The 17,725-nt window shown below is 43.3% G+C and overlaps 1 protein-coding gene across 2 annotated transcripts in view; it reads left to right on the top strand.

The window, feature by feature from the left end:
* Positions 1-17,725, top strand: part of B3GLCT (beta 3-glucosyltransferase) — a 179,847-nt gene that overhangs the window by 56,766 nt on the left and 105,356 nt on the right. For both annotated transcript variants that reach the window (XM_080658983.1, XM_080658984.1), the window contains exons 5-6: positions 17,000-17,076; positions 17,564-17,675. In XM_080658983.1, the coding sequence (XP_080515109.1) occupies positions 17,000-17,076; positions 17,564-17,675 (189 nt within the window). The remainder of the gene's footprint in view (positions 1-16,999; positions 17,077-17,563; positions 17,676-17,725) is intronic.

Here is a 17,725-nt window from a genome sequence, read left to right as displayed (position 1 = left end):
CTGCTTCGTCACAGGCAGTTTAAGGAGCACTGGACTGAGGTGAGGGGTGGCAGGGGTGAACATGGGGCCAGAATTGGAGGAGATTGGGCCCACGTGAGACTGAAGGAGAATTCAGGACAGGCATCGAACTAGGACTGAGGTGGGGTGGGGTGGGGACACCATCTGAGGCTGAGGCTGATGGATTTGCAGGTTATGGGGTGCAGATGACTAAGGTTTTGTAGAGGAAATCTGAGGTAGAGGTATCAGTGGCTGGGAGCCACATATTTGTTTGAAGCTATGGAGGAAGGTTTTGGCTGGAGATGGCTGGTTTGGGAGTTAGCAGCATTCATAGGTAGTAACTGAAAGCTGGAACCAAGGAAGCAGTCCTGGGGGACTCTGGGGAACTTGCATCCTGGGGCTGGTCAGGGCACGAGCAGCCCTCTCTGGATAAAGAGAGAAGGTTCCTCATCTTACGTGAGAGGACCTGAGCCTTGCACACAGTTCTGTCCCCAGAGACGACTCATGGGAGGGTCTCAAACTGTCCATGTGACTGGGCTGTCTCTGTGGACTACTGCCTATGCCCTCACGTCAGCAGGTGTCCCACCCCGTTTTCTTGTTGCTGGTGCCACTGTTACTGTTGTTATTTTAAATTATGATTTAAAACATACAACATAACATTTGCCATCTTAATCATTTTTAAGTATACAATATTACAGTGCAAAGAACCTTTACGTTGTACAACCCATTTCCAGAACTTTTTAACCTTCCCAACTGAAACTCTGCCCCGCTTCTTCAGCCCCAGCACCACCATCTTTTCTGTCTTTATGGATCTGACTTCTCTAGGGACCTCTCATAAATAGAATCATACACTTCTCGTGATTGGCTTCTTTCTCTTAGCATAATGGCCTCCAGGCCCGTCCATCCTCAAGGTTGTAGCCTGTGGCTACATGTTGTTATCACTGTTTTTTGATGAACTTTCTTCCATTAACTTCCTTCCATGTCCTACTGGTAAACTCGGTGCTCATGTGAGGCCCCACTTGGGCACCCTGTGTGTCCTTGGTCCTCTAGTCTAGGGCACTGTCCTGCCCTCAGAGTCAGAAGGAAGGGAGATCCCTCTGTATCCCCCAGGGTACCTAGTATAATGCCAAACACAGCATCAGCAACTGTATTGTCATTGATGCGTTTTTCTCAGCTTCTAAAATATAGAGAACAGCTTTGTTCATCGGAAATAGTTAACTTTCCTTGCACTTTATTCTGTGCTCATTTAGTTTGTGTGCATATACTTAATGTTATTGTCCTTGACATTTTCGACAGCCTGTTTTGTAAGTGACCCAGATGACCACTAGGTGGCAATATTGGTTTTACATTTAAAGACATAATTAAGCAATCTCATTAGTAAACCCCTGCCCCCCAGCATTTAATTTCTGTGATAATAAATGGAATATGGACTAGAGCAGTAAGGGAGCCTCCCTTTAATGATAAGATAGCACAGTTTTCTTATCCTGAAATTCTTTCCTTGGACAGAAGCCAGCCACTAATGCCCAAGTATAGTTAAGAACCTAACATTGATAGGTTCTTGGGCACTGTGACTTTAAGAGAAGCCACGTTTAATGAAACCAGTTTCATCCTAGGCTAATTGATGGAAATAAGCGTTACGTTTCTATGGCATATTTCTGGTCACAAAAATATCACCAAACTTCTAAATAAAGACCCCAAACTCTTCTAATACTGAAATCAAGATGAGTTATATACCCATTTAAGAAAGATGAATTAAATGAGGTAGTGATTTTTCCAACCCGCTTATTCTAGTTCTGGGTCACAGGTGGCCTGAGCCTGTCTCAGCAGCTTACTGCACAAGGTGGGACCCACGCTGGACAGGACGCCCTTCCATTGTGACCCTTCACTCACACCCACACTCCTTCAGACTGGGACAATGTTGACATGTCAGCTAATCAAGCTTGCACATCTTTGGGATGTGGGAGGAAAGTGGAAGACAAGGAGAAAACCCACGAAACATGGGGAGAACATATCAACTCTACACAGTCAGTAGCCCTGATGGGAATCAATTATTTTCCTCAGCAGTGTTATAACAAAATAACATTGAATGAATGATGTTATTTGAGGACCTGTTGTAGTTATGACAAAACTTTAACCCTTGGATTTAATTCACTCGCAAGATCCAGAGTGCCCTGTTACGATTCAGATCATTTTATGTTTGGGTTAACAAGTCTTTTGGTAGTTCAAATGGCCAGGAAGATTTTGGAGTGGGCAACTAAACTTAATACTGGTTCCTTTTTTTCTCTTTATAGAATTTTTATGCTATATACTAGTGGCCTGGTGCACAAAATTCGTCCATGGTGGGAGTGGGGGGTGTCCCTCAGCCCAGCCTACACCCTCTCAATCTAGGACCGTCAGAGGATGTCGGATGGCAGTTGAATATCCCTTTCATAATCTGGGACTGCTGGTTTCTAACCGCTCACCTGCCTGCATGCCTGATTGCCCCTAACCACTCTGCCTGCCAGCCTGATCACCCCCAACTGAGTCACCCTTCTGGCCTGATCACCCCTAATTGCCCCCTGCCAGCCTCATTGCCCCCAACTGCCCTCCCTGCCAGCCTGATCGCCCCCAACTGCCCCCCTGCTGGCCTATTGCTCCCAACTGCACCCCCCCTGCTAGCCTGCTCATCCCCAACTGCCCTCTGCCGGCCTGCTCTCTCCCAACTGTCTCCCCTGCTGGCCTGATTGCCCCCAACTGCTCTCCCCTGCCAGCCTGATTGCCTCCAACTGCCCCCCCCCCGCTGGCCTTATTGCCCCCAACTGCCCCCCCCCCCGCGGCCTGCTCATCCCCAACTGCCCCCCTTGCCAGCCTTCTTGCCCCCAACTGTCCCCCCCGCTGGCCTGCTGCCCCCAACTCCCCCCTCGCCAGCCTGCTCGCCCCCAACTGCCCTTCCTCCTGCTGGCCTGATCACCCCTAACCACCTCTGCCTCGGCCCCACCACCATGACTTTGTCCGGAAGGATGTCTGGAAGGTCTTTCGGAAGGTCTCCCAGCCTAATGAGCATATTACCCTTTTATTAATATAGATGTGATTAAAAATTGAATTTATCTGGAATAGCATTTTAGAGATTCAAAGATTGTTGATTACTAACATAGGATCTCCAGACAATACTTGGGGCAACAATGAAATACCCTGATCTAGAACTACATGAAACTAGAAAAGATGAACTAACTACAGAGAACTAAATGCTGAGATGCACAAAACTAGGGAGGCAAAGTCCCTCTAAGAGGCAGCTGTGGCTCCTAGTTAAAACTTAATTGGAATTTGTTTTTAAGAAATTTACATATTCTTTAGAAAGAATGGACAGCTCATTCAGGAGCCATAGAAACAGATTCTGAGGTGGAAGATGTCAGGACGTCCCCAGCACTGTGGTGTGGAGCATTCTGGCTCCTTTAAGGGACAATCCCAAGGGTTGGCAGGTGTGTGATGGACCTCTAATGGAATAGGCTGTCCCCTGGGACCTGAACCACAAAGTCTTCAGGTGGTAACTTTGGGTTTCTCCACCGATTAAACCACCATGAGCAGTCACAAAAGTGGTTTAGTGATGGAGGAACTCACAGTAAGTTTTATCATTTGAATAATTATAGCCCTGAATATTTATTCCTCCCATCTGATCAGATGTCTAGAATTGCTGTTTATTTACTCATTACTTTTTGTCAGGTTGCACTTGACTCCAATATCTGCCCAAACAATTAAGGAGCAAGAATGAAATACATCTGCTTTTAGCTGTTCTTTCTGATTTGGCAAGTAATTACCTGTGCCTATGTTGCCTCAAGGTGCAAAAATGTGGTCTTATTAAAAACACAAACATTGCCCTGGCCAGTGTTGCTAAGTAGTTAGAACTTCAACCTGAGCATCAAAGAGTCTTGGGTTCGATTCCCAGTCAAGTGCACGTACCTCAGTTGCTGGTTCCATCCTTGACCCCGGGGTGCATGTGGGAGGCAACCAATTGATGCGTCTCTCTCTCATGGATGTCTCTCTTTCTCTATCTCTCTTCTCCTCACCCCTCTCTTCCACTTCCTCTAAAAATCAATGGGAAAAATATCCTCAGGTGAGGATTGATAACAACCAAAAAAACCACAAACATTTTTTATCCTTATAATGTGTAAATATACAACTTTTCTTTTTAAATATCCCACTTTCAATGTGAAATTTAATGTTGTACTTAGAGCCATTACAAGAGTGGTGTAACTATTTCTTTCATTTTCTGAAATCCTATATAATAAAGAGGTAATATGCAAATTGACCGTCATGTCCTCGCACAAGATGGCCACCCACATGTGGTCACAAGATGGCCATGCCCATGTGGTCACAAGATGGCCACCCACATGTGGTCACAAGATGGCCATGCCCATGTGGTCACAGGATGGCCACCCCCTTGTGGTCACAAGATGGCCGCCCCCTTGTGGTCATAAGATGGCGGCCCCATGAGGTCACAACATGGCCGCCACAAGATGGCCGGTAAGGGAGGGCAGTTGGGGGTGATTGGGCCGGCAGGGGAGGGCAGTTGAGGGCGACCAGGCCAGCAGGGGAGTGGTTAGGGGGTGATCAGACTGGCAGGTAGAAGCAGTTAGGGGCAATCAGGCAGGCAGGCAGGCGAGCTGTTGGGAGCCAGCAATCATGGATTGTGAGAGGGATCCCAGATTGGAGAGGGTGCAGGCTGGGCTGAGGGACAACCCCCCCCCCCACAGCCCCAGTGCATGAATTTTGTGCACCAGGCCTCTAGTAACTGAATAATTGGGGTCCTTGTAAGTTGTCACTTCCATCTTCAGATTCTTTTTTTTTAACTTTTCAGGACCGTTCTTTTTTTTTTTTAATCTTTATTGAGATTATTACAGATGTCCCTCTTTTTTCCCTCCACCCCAGGCCCTTGCCACCCTATTGTCTGTTTCCATAGGTACTGCATACATGCATGTAAGATCTTTGTCTAATCTTTTCTTGCACCCCCACACCCCTTTCCCTCCGAGAATCGTCAATCTGTTCCATCTCCATGCCCCTGATTCTATTCCATTCACCATTTATTCTGTTCATCAGATTTTTTATTTATTTGATTTTTAGATTCACTTGATAGATATGTATTTGGTTGTCACTTTGTTGTTCATAACTTTTTATCTTTACCTTCTTCTTCTTCTTCCTCTTCTTAAAGAATACCCTTCAGCATTTCATATACTACTGGCTTGGTGGTGATGAACTCCTTTAGCTTTTTCTTGTTTGTGAAGCTCTTTATCTGACCTTCAATTCTAAATGATAGCTTTTCCAGGTAGAGTATTCTTGGTTGTAGGTTCTTGCTATTCATCACTTTGAATATTTCTTGCCACTCTCTTCTGGCCTGCATAGTTTCTGTTGAGAAATCAGCTGACAGTCATATGGGTACTCCCTTGTAGGTAACTGTTTTTTTTTTTTTTTCTTGCTGCTTTTAAGATTCTCTCTTTGTCTTTTGCCCTTGGCATTTTAATTATGATGTGTCTTAGTGTGGATTCTTCTTGTTTGGGGTTTTCTGGGCTTCCTGGACTTGTAAGTCTATGTCTTTCACCAGGTGGGGGAAGTTTTCTGTCATTATTTCTTCAAATAGGTTTTCAATATCTTGCTCTCTCTCTTCTTCTGGCACCCCCATAATTTGGATGTTGGTACGTTTGAAGTTGTCCTAGAGGCTCCTTACACTGTGTTCATATTTTTGAATTCTTTTTTCTTTTTTCTCTTCTGGTTGGGTATTTTTTGCTTCCTCGTATTTCAAATCTTTGACTTGATTCTTGGGATCCTCTAGTTTACCGTTGAATCCCTGTATGTTATTCTTTATTTCAGTCAATGTATGCTTAACTTCTGACTGGTCTTTTTCTTTCTTTCTTTTCTTTTCTTTTTTTTTTTTTTTTTTTTTTTGGCATTCTCACTAAGATCCTTGAAGGTCTTGTAGGTTTTTAGAAGATTCTTGAGTAACCTTATAGCTGTGGTTTTGAACTCTATACTCAGTAGTTTGATTTCTTCCATTATTTCATTTGTGACATGTTTCTTTGATTCTGCATTTTGGCTGCTTCCCTGTGTTTGTTTCTATGTATTGGGCAGCTGCTAGATCTCCTTGAGTTGATAGAGTGGCCTTGTGTAGTAGGTGTCCTATAGGGCCCAGTGGCTCAGCCTTCCCAATCATCTGAGGTGGACACTCTTGGTGCACCCCTTTGTGGGCTGTGTGCACAGGCTTGTTGTAGTTGAGCCTTGATTGCTGTTGGTATCACTGGGAGAAATTGACCTCCAGGCCAATTGGTTGTGGGGACCAGCTGTGACTACAGTGGGTGAGCTGCTGTTCAGGAGATACCTTTATGGGGTGGGGCTTGCTTCAGTGGGGCTTTGGTGCTCACTGAGTCTGCCCCTTGAGTGTGTCAATTATGGATGTGAAGAGTCGTAATCTGGTATGACCACTGGGTACACTGGCTCTTGGATCTAAAGGAGGTGTTAAGTCAGCCACTGACTGGGGCACCCAGCAGGAGCTACAGAGAGATCTTCAGATTTTTATTCTTTGTATCAGGTTTGGAAGTGCCCATACAAGGTCCAGCTGTGAAGCAAAATAGGCTGGTGCTGGTGCCAGCCTTGGGCCTTTTATTGATAGCTTTTGGGCTCCCTGACTCAGCTGCAGCTTGTTTGACAGGTTTTAGGCTGAGAAAGGACAGGCCATTCATATGCAAAAGCCACTGCACACAGCTTGGGTGGGGTTGTAAATTGGGTGGGGCGGGGTCTCAGGGAATCTCCAGGGTGGAGCTAACAGAAATGTCTGCCAGTCAGCACTGCACCAGGGAGGTCCCAGCATGGGAACAATGACTGCTGTGAGCATCTCTGTCTGGAATAAAGCTGCCATCGCATTCCTACCCTGATGCCAGACAGTCCAGTTTCTCCCCATATCTGTCTGGGTCCCCCAGAGCCTCACCCGGCACTGGAGCTCAGAGCAAGCGGGAGCTCGTTAATTCAGTTCACGGGTGCCAGCCTTTTAAGAGGAGCAGCTGGGTCTCTAGCAGCCTGTGTGTCACTCAGCCCCAATCTGCACTTGTTTTTACAGTCTGTCATTCTTCCTGCCTATAGGGACTTCTTTCCCCCAGCTCTGGGACCCTGGGCTGGGGGTCTGGTGTGGGGCTGGGGCCCCTCACTCCTCCAGGCAGCCTCTGCAGAGGCAATCTCCCTCCTGATTAAAACGTGGCACACCCAGGTGCTGGACCAACTGGTTCTATGTCTCTGTACCTCCTACCAGTCTCAATGCACTTTCTTCTTTATCTCTCTAGTTGTAGTACTTCTACTCAGCCAGCTTTCCCATGGTTCTGGATGATAGTTGTTCTGTATTTGAGTTGTAATTTTGATGTGGTTGTGGGAGGCAGCAAGTACAGGCATTTACCTATGCCGTCATCTTGGTTCCTCCCCCATCTTCAGTTTTAAAACTTATAATGAAATTTATAATGGCTTTGATGCTTATAATTATACTAGAGGCCTGATGCATGAAATTTGTACCTGGGTGGGGGTATCCTTCAGCCCAGCCTGCACCCTCTCCAATCTGGGACATCCCTCGCACAATCCGGGACTGCTGGCTTCTAACCACTCACCTGCCTGATTGCCCTTAACCGCTTCTGCCTGCCAGCCTGATCATCCCCTAACCACTCCCCTGCTGGCCTGGTCACCCCCAACTGCCCTCCCCTGCTGGCCTGATCTTGCCCTCAACTGCACTCCCCTGATGGCCCCCAACTGCTCTCCCCTGCCAGCCTGGTTGCCCCTAACTGCCCTTCCCTGCAGGCTTGGTCTCCCCCAACTGCCCTCCCCTGCCAGCCTGATTGCCCAGAACTGCCCTCCGCTGCTGGCCTGTTTGCCCCCAACTACCCTCCCCTGCCGGCCTGTTTGCCCACAACTGCCCTCCGCTGCTGGCCATCTTGTGGTGACCATCTTGTGGTGGCCATCTTGTGACGACCATCTTGTGGTGGCCATTCTGTGGCAGCTATCTTGTGGTGGCCATCCTGTGGCAGCCATCTTGTGACGACGTGAAGGTGGCCATCTTGTGGTGGCCATCTTGTGATGACATTGTGGTAGCCATCTTCTCGCATGACACCACCTAGGCTTATTATATAGGATATTTCTTCTAATCAGTAAGCCAGCAGACTTTAGCAAGTGCTGTTTTGTGTGTGGAGTACTATTCTAGATTGCTATGGAGCAGAAGGTTAGAAGGATATTAGAAAAGACATTCTAGTTCTTTGAATTACTGATAATTTAGATGGTAACTATTCCATAATATGAATGTCTACATAATTAAATAGGAATTAGAAGTCCAACATAAGTACCTGTAATATATTAAACTATTATTCAACAAATATGAATTAGACATCCATAGTTACAGTAGGTGCCTTTGAATATGAAAGGACATCTCTGGACAGCACATGGGGCCCTAGAGAAAGGGGATGCTTATTGGAAGCTGTTTAAGAAGCAGAGTTTTAGGATGTGGGTTCAGTCCCTGTTGGGCCATGTACGGGAGGCAACTGATCGATGTTCCTCTCTCACATTGATGTTTCTTCCTCTCTATCCCTCTATTTCTTAAAATCAATAAAAAAAAGCAAATACATATCCTCAGGTGAGGATTTAAAAAAAAATTAGAAAAAAAAGGAACTAGCATGTAAAAAGCACAAGTTAGTAATGTGCTAATTGTGCATGTGAAGCTTGAGAATAAAGAAGGAGGCTTTGTCAACTCAGGTAGGAAGATTGTGGAACTGGACTGGAAGACAAAGACATGAATTTCCTGGAGTTTACTTTTGGAACTGGCATTTGTGGAGGCACGGTGTGGGGTGAGTAAAGCACCTGGGAGCAATGGAATGGCGATTTTTTTACATCAGAGCAGATGGCAATCAAAGTTGGTGAGACATGGGTATCTGGTGGACAAATGTGGTTCTTAAAGGCAAATCCATAGATATAAGGATACAGATTTTGAAGAAGTGCTATTTTTTTTTCTTGAGGTTTTCCCCCTTACATGATAGATAGAAGGGTCCTATGAGATTATAAAGATCGACTATTTAAAGAGGTGTGTTATCAAAAAGCCAAGTGAAGGGGGCCTCATTGGAAGCCCACAGGAGTATTCGGCAATGATCTCCAAATTAATCAGGCATTTTACTGCATTTTCTTTTAAATGCCTACTATGTGCATAGCATCTGTGTGCCAATTATAATTTGACTTCTGTTTGATTTTTTTTTAACTTAAAAGTAATTCTTAAGTGGATATTTGTGTGAAAAAATGTGTATTTTGTTTGTTACATGAAACGGGAGCAAACAGCTTTGAGGCTGGGGAGGGTTCCCGTGGAGTGTCCTACGTTGATGTGATGGACAGGTTGTCAGAGGAAGGTCTTTCTTCCTTATGGATCTGGGGTCCAGTAACCAGGGAGAGCCTAGAGTGAGACAATTTCCACTGTAGCTTTAGAAGTGCATTAACACTTGTCTAACATTATGGAAACGGTTGTCCTCCAAAGGAATTTCAAAATGCTATGAAATTGGAAACAGTAAAGGAGAGAAGATAAAGCATCATTGTGTGGGGGCTTTTTAGCAGGTTCTAATAAAACAAGGATCCGCACACCATTTTGAAGACTGTAAAGTGTGACTTTGAACCTTAGTGCAGGGCAAGGATCATGCTAGGTTGGGAAATCATTTTGCACGGGGAACAGGGAAGTAAGCAACTGAAGGAGTGAGTGCTGGGAGAGAGTAGAATGGAGTTTGGAATGAAGGCAGGACCTGAGAAGAAGCAGAACCACATATTTAAACTAGTTCTATTTTTAAGGCAGCAAATACAGGAAAACAAATTCAGAAGTGGGATATGCTTATGAGGTTTTATTTTGGGAGGTTGGTGCAGGTGTAAATTACATTTTATGGTAGATATTGGCAGCCAGGCGAGCTGCTTAGAAATCTTCCCATTCTCCCCCTTTCCCCTGAGTCAATAGCTTTTGAAGGGAATAGACACTTGTAATTTTATTGCCTTTTTGTGATATGAACTTTATTGAAAACCTGGCAGACTCTTAATCTCACAAATAAATGATTATTTCTGCTTGTTCACAGAAAGTTTTGGAGATCACTATTTTCTTGGGAAGAGTTAGTCAGGTCTTGGCTTGTTCATTTAAAAAACCTCATTTCCATAAAATAAGCCAGGAGAGCCAGAGCAAAGCTTTTCATAGGTTATAGTGCGAAGAAGCTTGAGAAAGATGGCCTTGAGTTTTTTGTTTTTAGAGGTTTTTTAATTGGCAAGGAGACAGTGGGTTAACTTTGAGAGTTATGTTACTATCACTAAATTTCTTTTTAAGTGAGAACAATTGGATGCTTAAAGACTTAAAAAGTTATTTTTTTTGTAGTAAATGATAGGTGTTAATGTGTTAAACTGCAGACTTGATTACATTGCTGTTGAATAAGAATTTATTCATCCATTCATGTAATAAAACTTTATTGGGCATTTACTTTATGCAAGGGCCTGGGCAAGGTGCCCCAGTGAGACCATATCTGCTTCCAGGGTGAGGGGGTGTTGCTCAGCAGTAATTAATTCTTCATACCATGTGGAAGGCCATGCCATGAACATTTCTCTCTTTTTGGCTGCCCAGCATTTGAACTCCTGTCAGTACTGGAGAATTCTATTCATGTGATTCTGGTGGGAGCTGGGCTGTGGCCCACTAAAAATGTCAGAGGTAGACGCTGGGCTCCCTGAGCTCAGGGAGGGCACCTGTGGTTGAATGTAGCTACTTGGACATTGCCATGCAGGATTCTGAGTCAAGCCAGGGACCCATGGTAGCCAGTCATTTTAGAACCCACTCCTGTGGTGTGACATCAGTGTCCAGTGTCTAGTGTTCCATGTAGACGGTGCCCATGGTGGGTGGTGCCCATCAGGTGGCTTGCTCCCAGTGGGTCACTGTAGATGTTGAGCCCTACCCGCTCTGTGTGCTGCTGCATGAAGCTCTGTCAGCATAGCAAGATGAGGGCACAGGCAAGGACAGGCCAACCCTGCCTGCAGTGTCAGGAAAGACTTTGTTAGGGCACCTGAGCCTGGAAGGACTAGTAAGAGCTTGCTAACCCCTGCCTGGGGCAACTGTGAGGACTCCAATGGAGGGAGTTCAGTTGTGAGTCCTACTGGATGTTAGTGAATGGGTGAATGAAAGGAAGGCCAATGGCTCTGAGCTAACATGATGAGTTCATGTTTGGAAAGGTGGGATTGAAGGGACTAGTGAGACTTGGAGTATATGGGGTCAGGGCCTGGAATGGAGACAGACCTGGAAGGACAGTAGTCATCCTATGTGACTCTCGTTGAGTGCATGTCACTATTATTTTATTCAGTGCTCCTGTCAATAAACTGTGCTGTGCCATTTTCGAGTGTCAGCTCCTTTAAGTCTGTGAAGTGGTTACAGTTATTTTCCTATTTTTCAGAGAGGAAACTGAGGCTCAGAGAGATTGGTGACTTGCCCATGGAATATCGCTAATAAATAGTGCAATCAGGCTGATATCTCAGTCTGACTGGCTCCAAAGCCTCTTCTGTCTGCTCTGCTGCCTCCTGACACATAGATGGGGCTCAGTCACCTGGCAGATGGGTGCAGCTGATGTGTGCGAAGAATTCCATGCCAGTTAGACAGTGGTGTCCTGTTTACTCCATCCCTTTACCTGGCTTTATTGTTTAATACCATTTATCCCTGATACTACCTTCTAAATTTATTTGCTTATTGCCTGTCTCCTTCATTAGAATGTGAGATCCAAGGGGGCAGAGACTTGGCCCTGTCTTTTTACAGCTGTTTACTGTGTTCCTAGAACTGTGCCTGGCACATAGTAGTTACGCAAATATTGTCAAATAAATAATAATAATAACTATCACGTATATATCATGTACCAAGTGAAGGCATGTAGTAACTCACTTGATTCCCAGGACTATCATTATCCCCATATTAGAAGTGAGATAACAGGCACAGACAGGTCAAGGAACTTGTTCAAGGCTGCACAGCCCAGAGACTTGGTGCAAGGATTCTCATATAAGTACTTTGGGTCCAGAAATCAGATCATTAGATGCTAAGTTTTACTGCCTCTCATGAGTGAATGAATGATTAGTTAAGACAGATTTACATGAGCTATAAAAATGTACTTAGTAATGCATCTCAAAGTAGATAGTAAAAATAAATTTTATAAATAATGAGGTAATATTTTTCTCTTGTTTATAAGAAAGGACAGTTAATGATTAAGATAGATATCTGGAAAAATCTTTTTTAAAAAATAGGCTCAGATTCCTGGAAGATACATTATAGCATCATATGTAAACTACTGGTCCATAAATAATACTGGGTTTTTAAAGGCTAGTAAATATGTCTGATACTATATACTTCAAACAGCAATATTATATATCTTTGTTATTATCCTCATAAGATATACCTATTTCTTATGGAAGAAATTTTAACAGTAAGCAGATGTTAACTTTCATCATAATTTATTTGTTGGTCTAAAAGCTCAGTTCAGTGCTAAGAATTATATAACAGTTGGATTTGGGAACTGCAGTTGAACTGGAATCACTCTTTAAACAGGGTCAGCCTTTTAAAACTTTTGTCTAATTCTGAACAAATGTTTGGGCTTTTACTTCTAATTTAGTCCTTGAACTGAATAATCAGACTGAATTAGACCATAAACTCGTGTACTGCTAAGCTTATATTTTTAATTAAGGGATGGACAAGTTACAAATATTGGGAATCAGACTGTGGACCGTGGAAAAGGCCAGCAGCATGGGGTTAAATGAGTTGAATTCTTTCAAGGCAGACACAGGAAAACAAAAGTGCTTCAAAACCAAATTTGCCTAATAATGAAAGTAATTTGTGATATTTTTAACATTAATCTGTTTTCATCCATGTTCCAATGTTGTTTTTTTATTTCATTCTATTCATATTTCTAGCTATAAATTTTTCATGATTTTCCCTCCATATCAAGAATAATGGGCTTTCTCCATTCTCAGAGCCTTTTTACAGTGCTCAGCTCTGGAGTCAAACCCAGTTCCCTAATGAAGATGATGAATATGTGTAATAAGTAGGTGATGAGTTAGAGTATAGATTTTGAATTTGTTTGTTTTCAATAATTATTAGAGGCTTTAAATGTGAATATAGGCCTTGATGAGAAATATGCTCAAAGGAAGTACTGACTGAAAGTCCAGGGCTTTCTGAGTATAAAGTGCCTTTTAGGACACTGGTAGATGCTGAGGATGGAAGTAGAGGTAGGCTTTGGTTCAACGAGATAGGGGGAGATAACATAAAAAGTTTAAATCATTGTGATAAAGTTTTTAATTTTCTTTCCCTTTTCTGTCATTTTCCCTCATTTGAGTATTTATATTTATGCTTGTCTCTGCTGTGGCATAGTTTTCTTAGTGATAGGATTTTGTCTTATCTTTTAGGTTTGAAATAGCATGGTTTGGTGAATCGGCACAGCTCAGGTAGACAGCAGACAGGGCTGCATGCACAAGTGTTGCTTCCATAGCCTTTACTTTCCCCTTGATTTTTTATTTGAAAACTGTTTTTCAGTCATTCATGCAATTACATATTAAAAGAACATACTTTTTCATTTAAAGTGCCTTAGGCTGGTGATATGGCACCTTTAGGAGGTCAAACCCCATTGTGGTATTAGACAAACAAAAAGAACAGAAATGATTACAATTCCAAGTGGTAAGATCTGGGGATAAGACCATTTGATGTGAAATTTGTTGTGATCTTTTAAACGTTTTTGTTTTTTTAATCTCAGAAGTGCTAATACACATGAGTATGTGTATATCTGTTTGGGTCTTTTGTATTCACACACAGAATATATACATATATACGTACATGCATATATATACACACATATACATATATACAGGTATGTACTCTATAAAATAAGAATAAAAGCTTTTGGGGCTTTTTGAGTATTGTTAATAGATAAAAATTTATTTATGAAGTGGCCTTGGCTTAGTGAAGAGTTAAATCAAGACTGGCTTCTGAGTGTCAGGGTAGAACTTTATATATTTGAGAACTTTACTTTAAAAACCTTGTGGAGATTGTTAATGACAGCATACACGTTTTTGAAGAGTTTCTATGTGGAAACATAGGGGTACAGAAAGCTTGATTGCCATTTTTGTGTTCACCAACTGAAGTAAATACAAAATCCTGGCATATGATTTAGTGAACAAAGAAGTAATGATTATAATTAACCAGTAAACCAGAGAGTTTATTTTAGTCTAGAATTTAACTTCCCGTTTGTGCTGACTAAACCTGTGCCTGCTGTACTTTTCTTGTGACTGAAATTGTTCATAAGCCTGGCTTTGCATCTCGACCAGGAAAGTGCCCTCACAGCCTTTCTGCTGACATTACCTGTGTAGGTTTAATATCTAATGACATCACTTACATACAGGGTGGGGCAAAAGTAGGTTTACAGTTGTTAGCCTGGAAATAATACAATAATCTATCTATATAATCGAGGAATATGCAAATTAGCAGGGACACCATAATGTCACGACCAAACAGCAGGAAACAGCGCTGCATGGTGCCTGGCTGGGGCGATGGACCTCAGGCCACACCCCCTGCCTCACGGGGCTTGCCTGGGACCTCAGGCTGCACCCCCGACCCCAGCACCGGCCAGGAGACTTCAGGCCATGCCCCCCGCCCTGGTGGGGCTTGACAGGGACCTCAGGCCATGCCCCTTGCCTGGCAGGGCTTGACTGGGGACCTGAAGCTGCACCTCCTGCCTGGAGGAGCTAGACGGGGGTGAGGCCGGCTGGGTCTGGGTCTCACCCAATGGGGGTGGGGCTGGCCTAGTCTGGGTCTCCTGCGTTTTTGAAGCGCATGCGGGTGGTGGGCAAGTACTTGAGTACAGGTCCCACGGCACGCCCCAGACTCTGACAGGAGGGAGATTTTCATATATATTTTACTAATTTTCATTTCTGACACTTCTATTATAGAGAAAGGGCAAATAGCAATATTAAAATATTTCCTCTAATTAATTCCCTTTTAATATGCACGAATTTCATGCACCAGGCCCCTAGTCCTATCTAATAAAAGGGTAATATGCAAATTGACCATCACTCCAACACACAAGATGGCCGCCCCCATGTGGTCAAAGATGGCTGCCCCCATGTGGACACAAGATGGCCGCCACAAGATGGTCAGCAAGGGAGGGCAGTTGGGAGCGACCAGGCCTGCAAGGGAGGGCAGTTGGGAGGGACCAAGCATGAAGGGGAGGACAGTTGTGGGTGATCAGGCCAGCAGGGGAGGGCAGTTAGCCGGGGGGGGGGACCAGGCCAGCAGGGGAGGGCAGTTGGGGAGACCCAGGCCTTCAGGGGAGGGCAGTTGGGAGGGACCAGGCCTGCAGGGGAGGGCAGTTAAGGGTGACCAGGCCTTCAGGGGAGGGCAGTTAGGGGCAATTGGGCTGGCAGGGGAGCAGTTAGGCATCAATCAGGCTAGCAGGGGAGTGGTTAGGGGGTGATCAGGCTGGCAGGCAGAAGTGGTTAGGGGCAATCAGGAAGGCAGGCAGACAAGCGGTTGGGAGCCAGCAGTCCTGGATTGTGAGAGGGATGTCCAACTGCCCATTTTAGGCCCAATCCCGTTGTGGGATCGGGCCTAAACGGGCAGTTGGACATCCCTTGAGGGGTCCCAAATTGTAGAGGGTGCAGGCTAGGCTGAGGGGCACCCTCCCCCACCCCCGTGCATGAATTTCATGCACTGGGCCTCTAGTCTATATATATAAAAGCCTAAGCGACAGTTTGACCTTTTGACCAGTAGCTATGATGCGCACTGACCACTAGGAGGCAGATGCTCAACTCACAGGCATGGAAACATGGAACAGACTGGTGAACCTTAGAGGGAAAGGGAGAGGGGGAAGGGTATGAAGAGATTAACCAAAGATCTTATATGCATAATAGAGGCTCGGAGCACAGATTTGTGCACTGGTGGGGTCCCTTGGCCTGGCCTGCCGGGATTGGGCTGAAACCAGCAATCTGACATCCCCCAAGGGGTCCCGGACTGAGAGAGGGCCAGTCTAGGCCCAGGGACCCCACCAGTGCACTAATCTGTGCATCAGGCCTCTAGCTAATAAATAATAGTACACGAATAAACTCTGTGTTTTGCATACTCACAACTGTAAACCTATTTTTGTACCATCCTGTATTTCTTATAGCTAAGAAGGATAGTACTCATTGGGGAGAAAAATTTTGAGGTTCACTTCTTTTTCTTAAAGACATTTTTAAAACTAAACTATGTTTTAACTACATTAAAGGGTTTTTAAAGCATGCATGTAACACCTTCTGTCATTTTTACATGAATATTTTCATTTTTCTGGCTCCTTTCTAGTCTCTCTTCATATTTGAATTTGTTTTATGTTGCTGGAATCATGTGTTTTCCATTCAACATAAAGATGCTTCCATTGTTACAAAGTCTTCACTATTATACTTTCAATTGCTATATAATAGCTCATTTGCTACTTATTTTCTCACAAAACTTTTTTAGTATTTACTATTTCTTTTCTAGTTTGCTCATATTAGCATGTTCCCATAATTATTTGAAAATTTTATTCAAATATTAACTTCATTAGTTTTCTTTATACATGATATTTGTTTTTAAGTAATCCCTCATTAATATTTGGGTGTGAGTGTATAAAACTTACAGCATTATTTAAAAAGGCAGTGAAAATTACTGAATAATTTAGACTCATTAATAGGAAAAACCTGGATTATCTTGGGCAACTGTTAATTCAGCCTTTAGGTTTACTTTTTCTCTCTAACATGTCATGTTGTTAGTCTGATTTAACCTTTGATTACTGTTTTTGCATTTCATATTTGTATATGGAAGTTAAAATAAATGCTACATTATGTAAGGAAATGAAGTTTATTTGATATTTAACTCCAAAGATTTATATTACAACCATTTTCTTCTTAAATAATGAACTTGTATAAACTGTATGACTGATAGGGAATGTTATGCACTGTATTTCTCTAGGAGCTCCCCAGAGTCCTTCTGCTTCATGAACTGTCTAAGCAGGAAGGTGCATGGACCATCCTTCCACTGTTACCGCAGTACGTTTAACTGGAAATGTGTCAATTCCTGCCATTTCTACCTGGAAACTCGTAAGCTCCCTAATTTTCTTATAAGAGGGTGTGTGTTTTTTCTCAGCGCCAGTAAGTGAAGTAAATTTGAACTCAGTTTTTTATGACTATTACATTAACCCAATTTCTTCCTAACCATGAATGATTTTTATTTTTAAGTGTTTCTTTTTTTAAAGATAAAATGCCTCTATATTTGATATTTATGCTTGACAATTATCTGTCTTCTGAACTGGTGTTGTTATGGAGAGATTTCACTTTAAGAACTCTAGCTGTTGTATAAACCATTATTATTTGGCTTTCCTATATGCTGAAACTATATGTTAAAGAAAAGTATAAGAAAAAACTTTAGATTTCCTGCCATTTTATATGTCCTTCATCATTTCCTGCCTATCAGTTTTAAAACTTATTATAAGCTTGCTTTATAGAAGTGATTACTAGAGCCTATTTCCTTTGTCAGCTTTTCTGCAACATATAGCAGAAATTCCTCGTGGATTTTCTTCTGTGAAGAAGAGACAAGAATACAAGTTCCAGAACTCTTAGAAACACTCAGAAGATATGACACCTCAAAGGTGAATATAGTTTCAATACCAGTGTTTATCTTTTGGGTGAAATGCTTAAA

The sequence above is a fragment of the Plecotus auritus genome (assembly GCF_963455305.1).
Source record: "Plecotus auritus genome assembly, chromosome: 3".
NCBI classification, from domain to species: Eukaryota; Metazoa; Chordata; class Mammalia; order Chiroptera; family Vespertilionidae; genus Plecotus; species Plecotus auritus.
The sequence above is the reverse complement of the archived record's forward strand: the minus strand, read 5'-3'. Positions and strand labels throughout refer to the sequence as shown.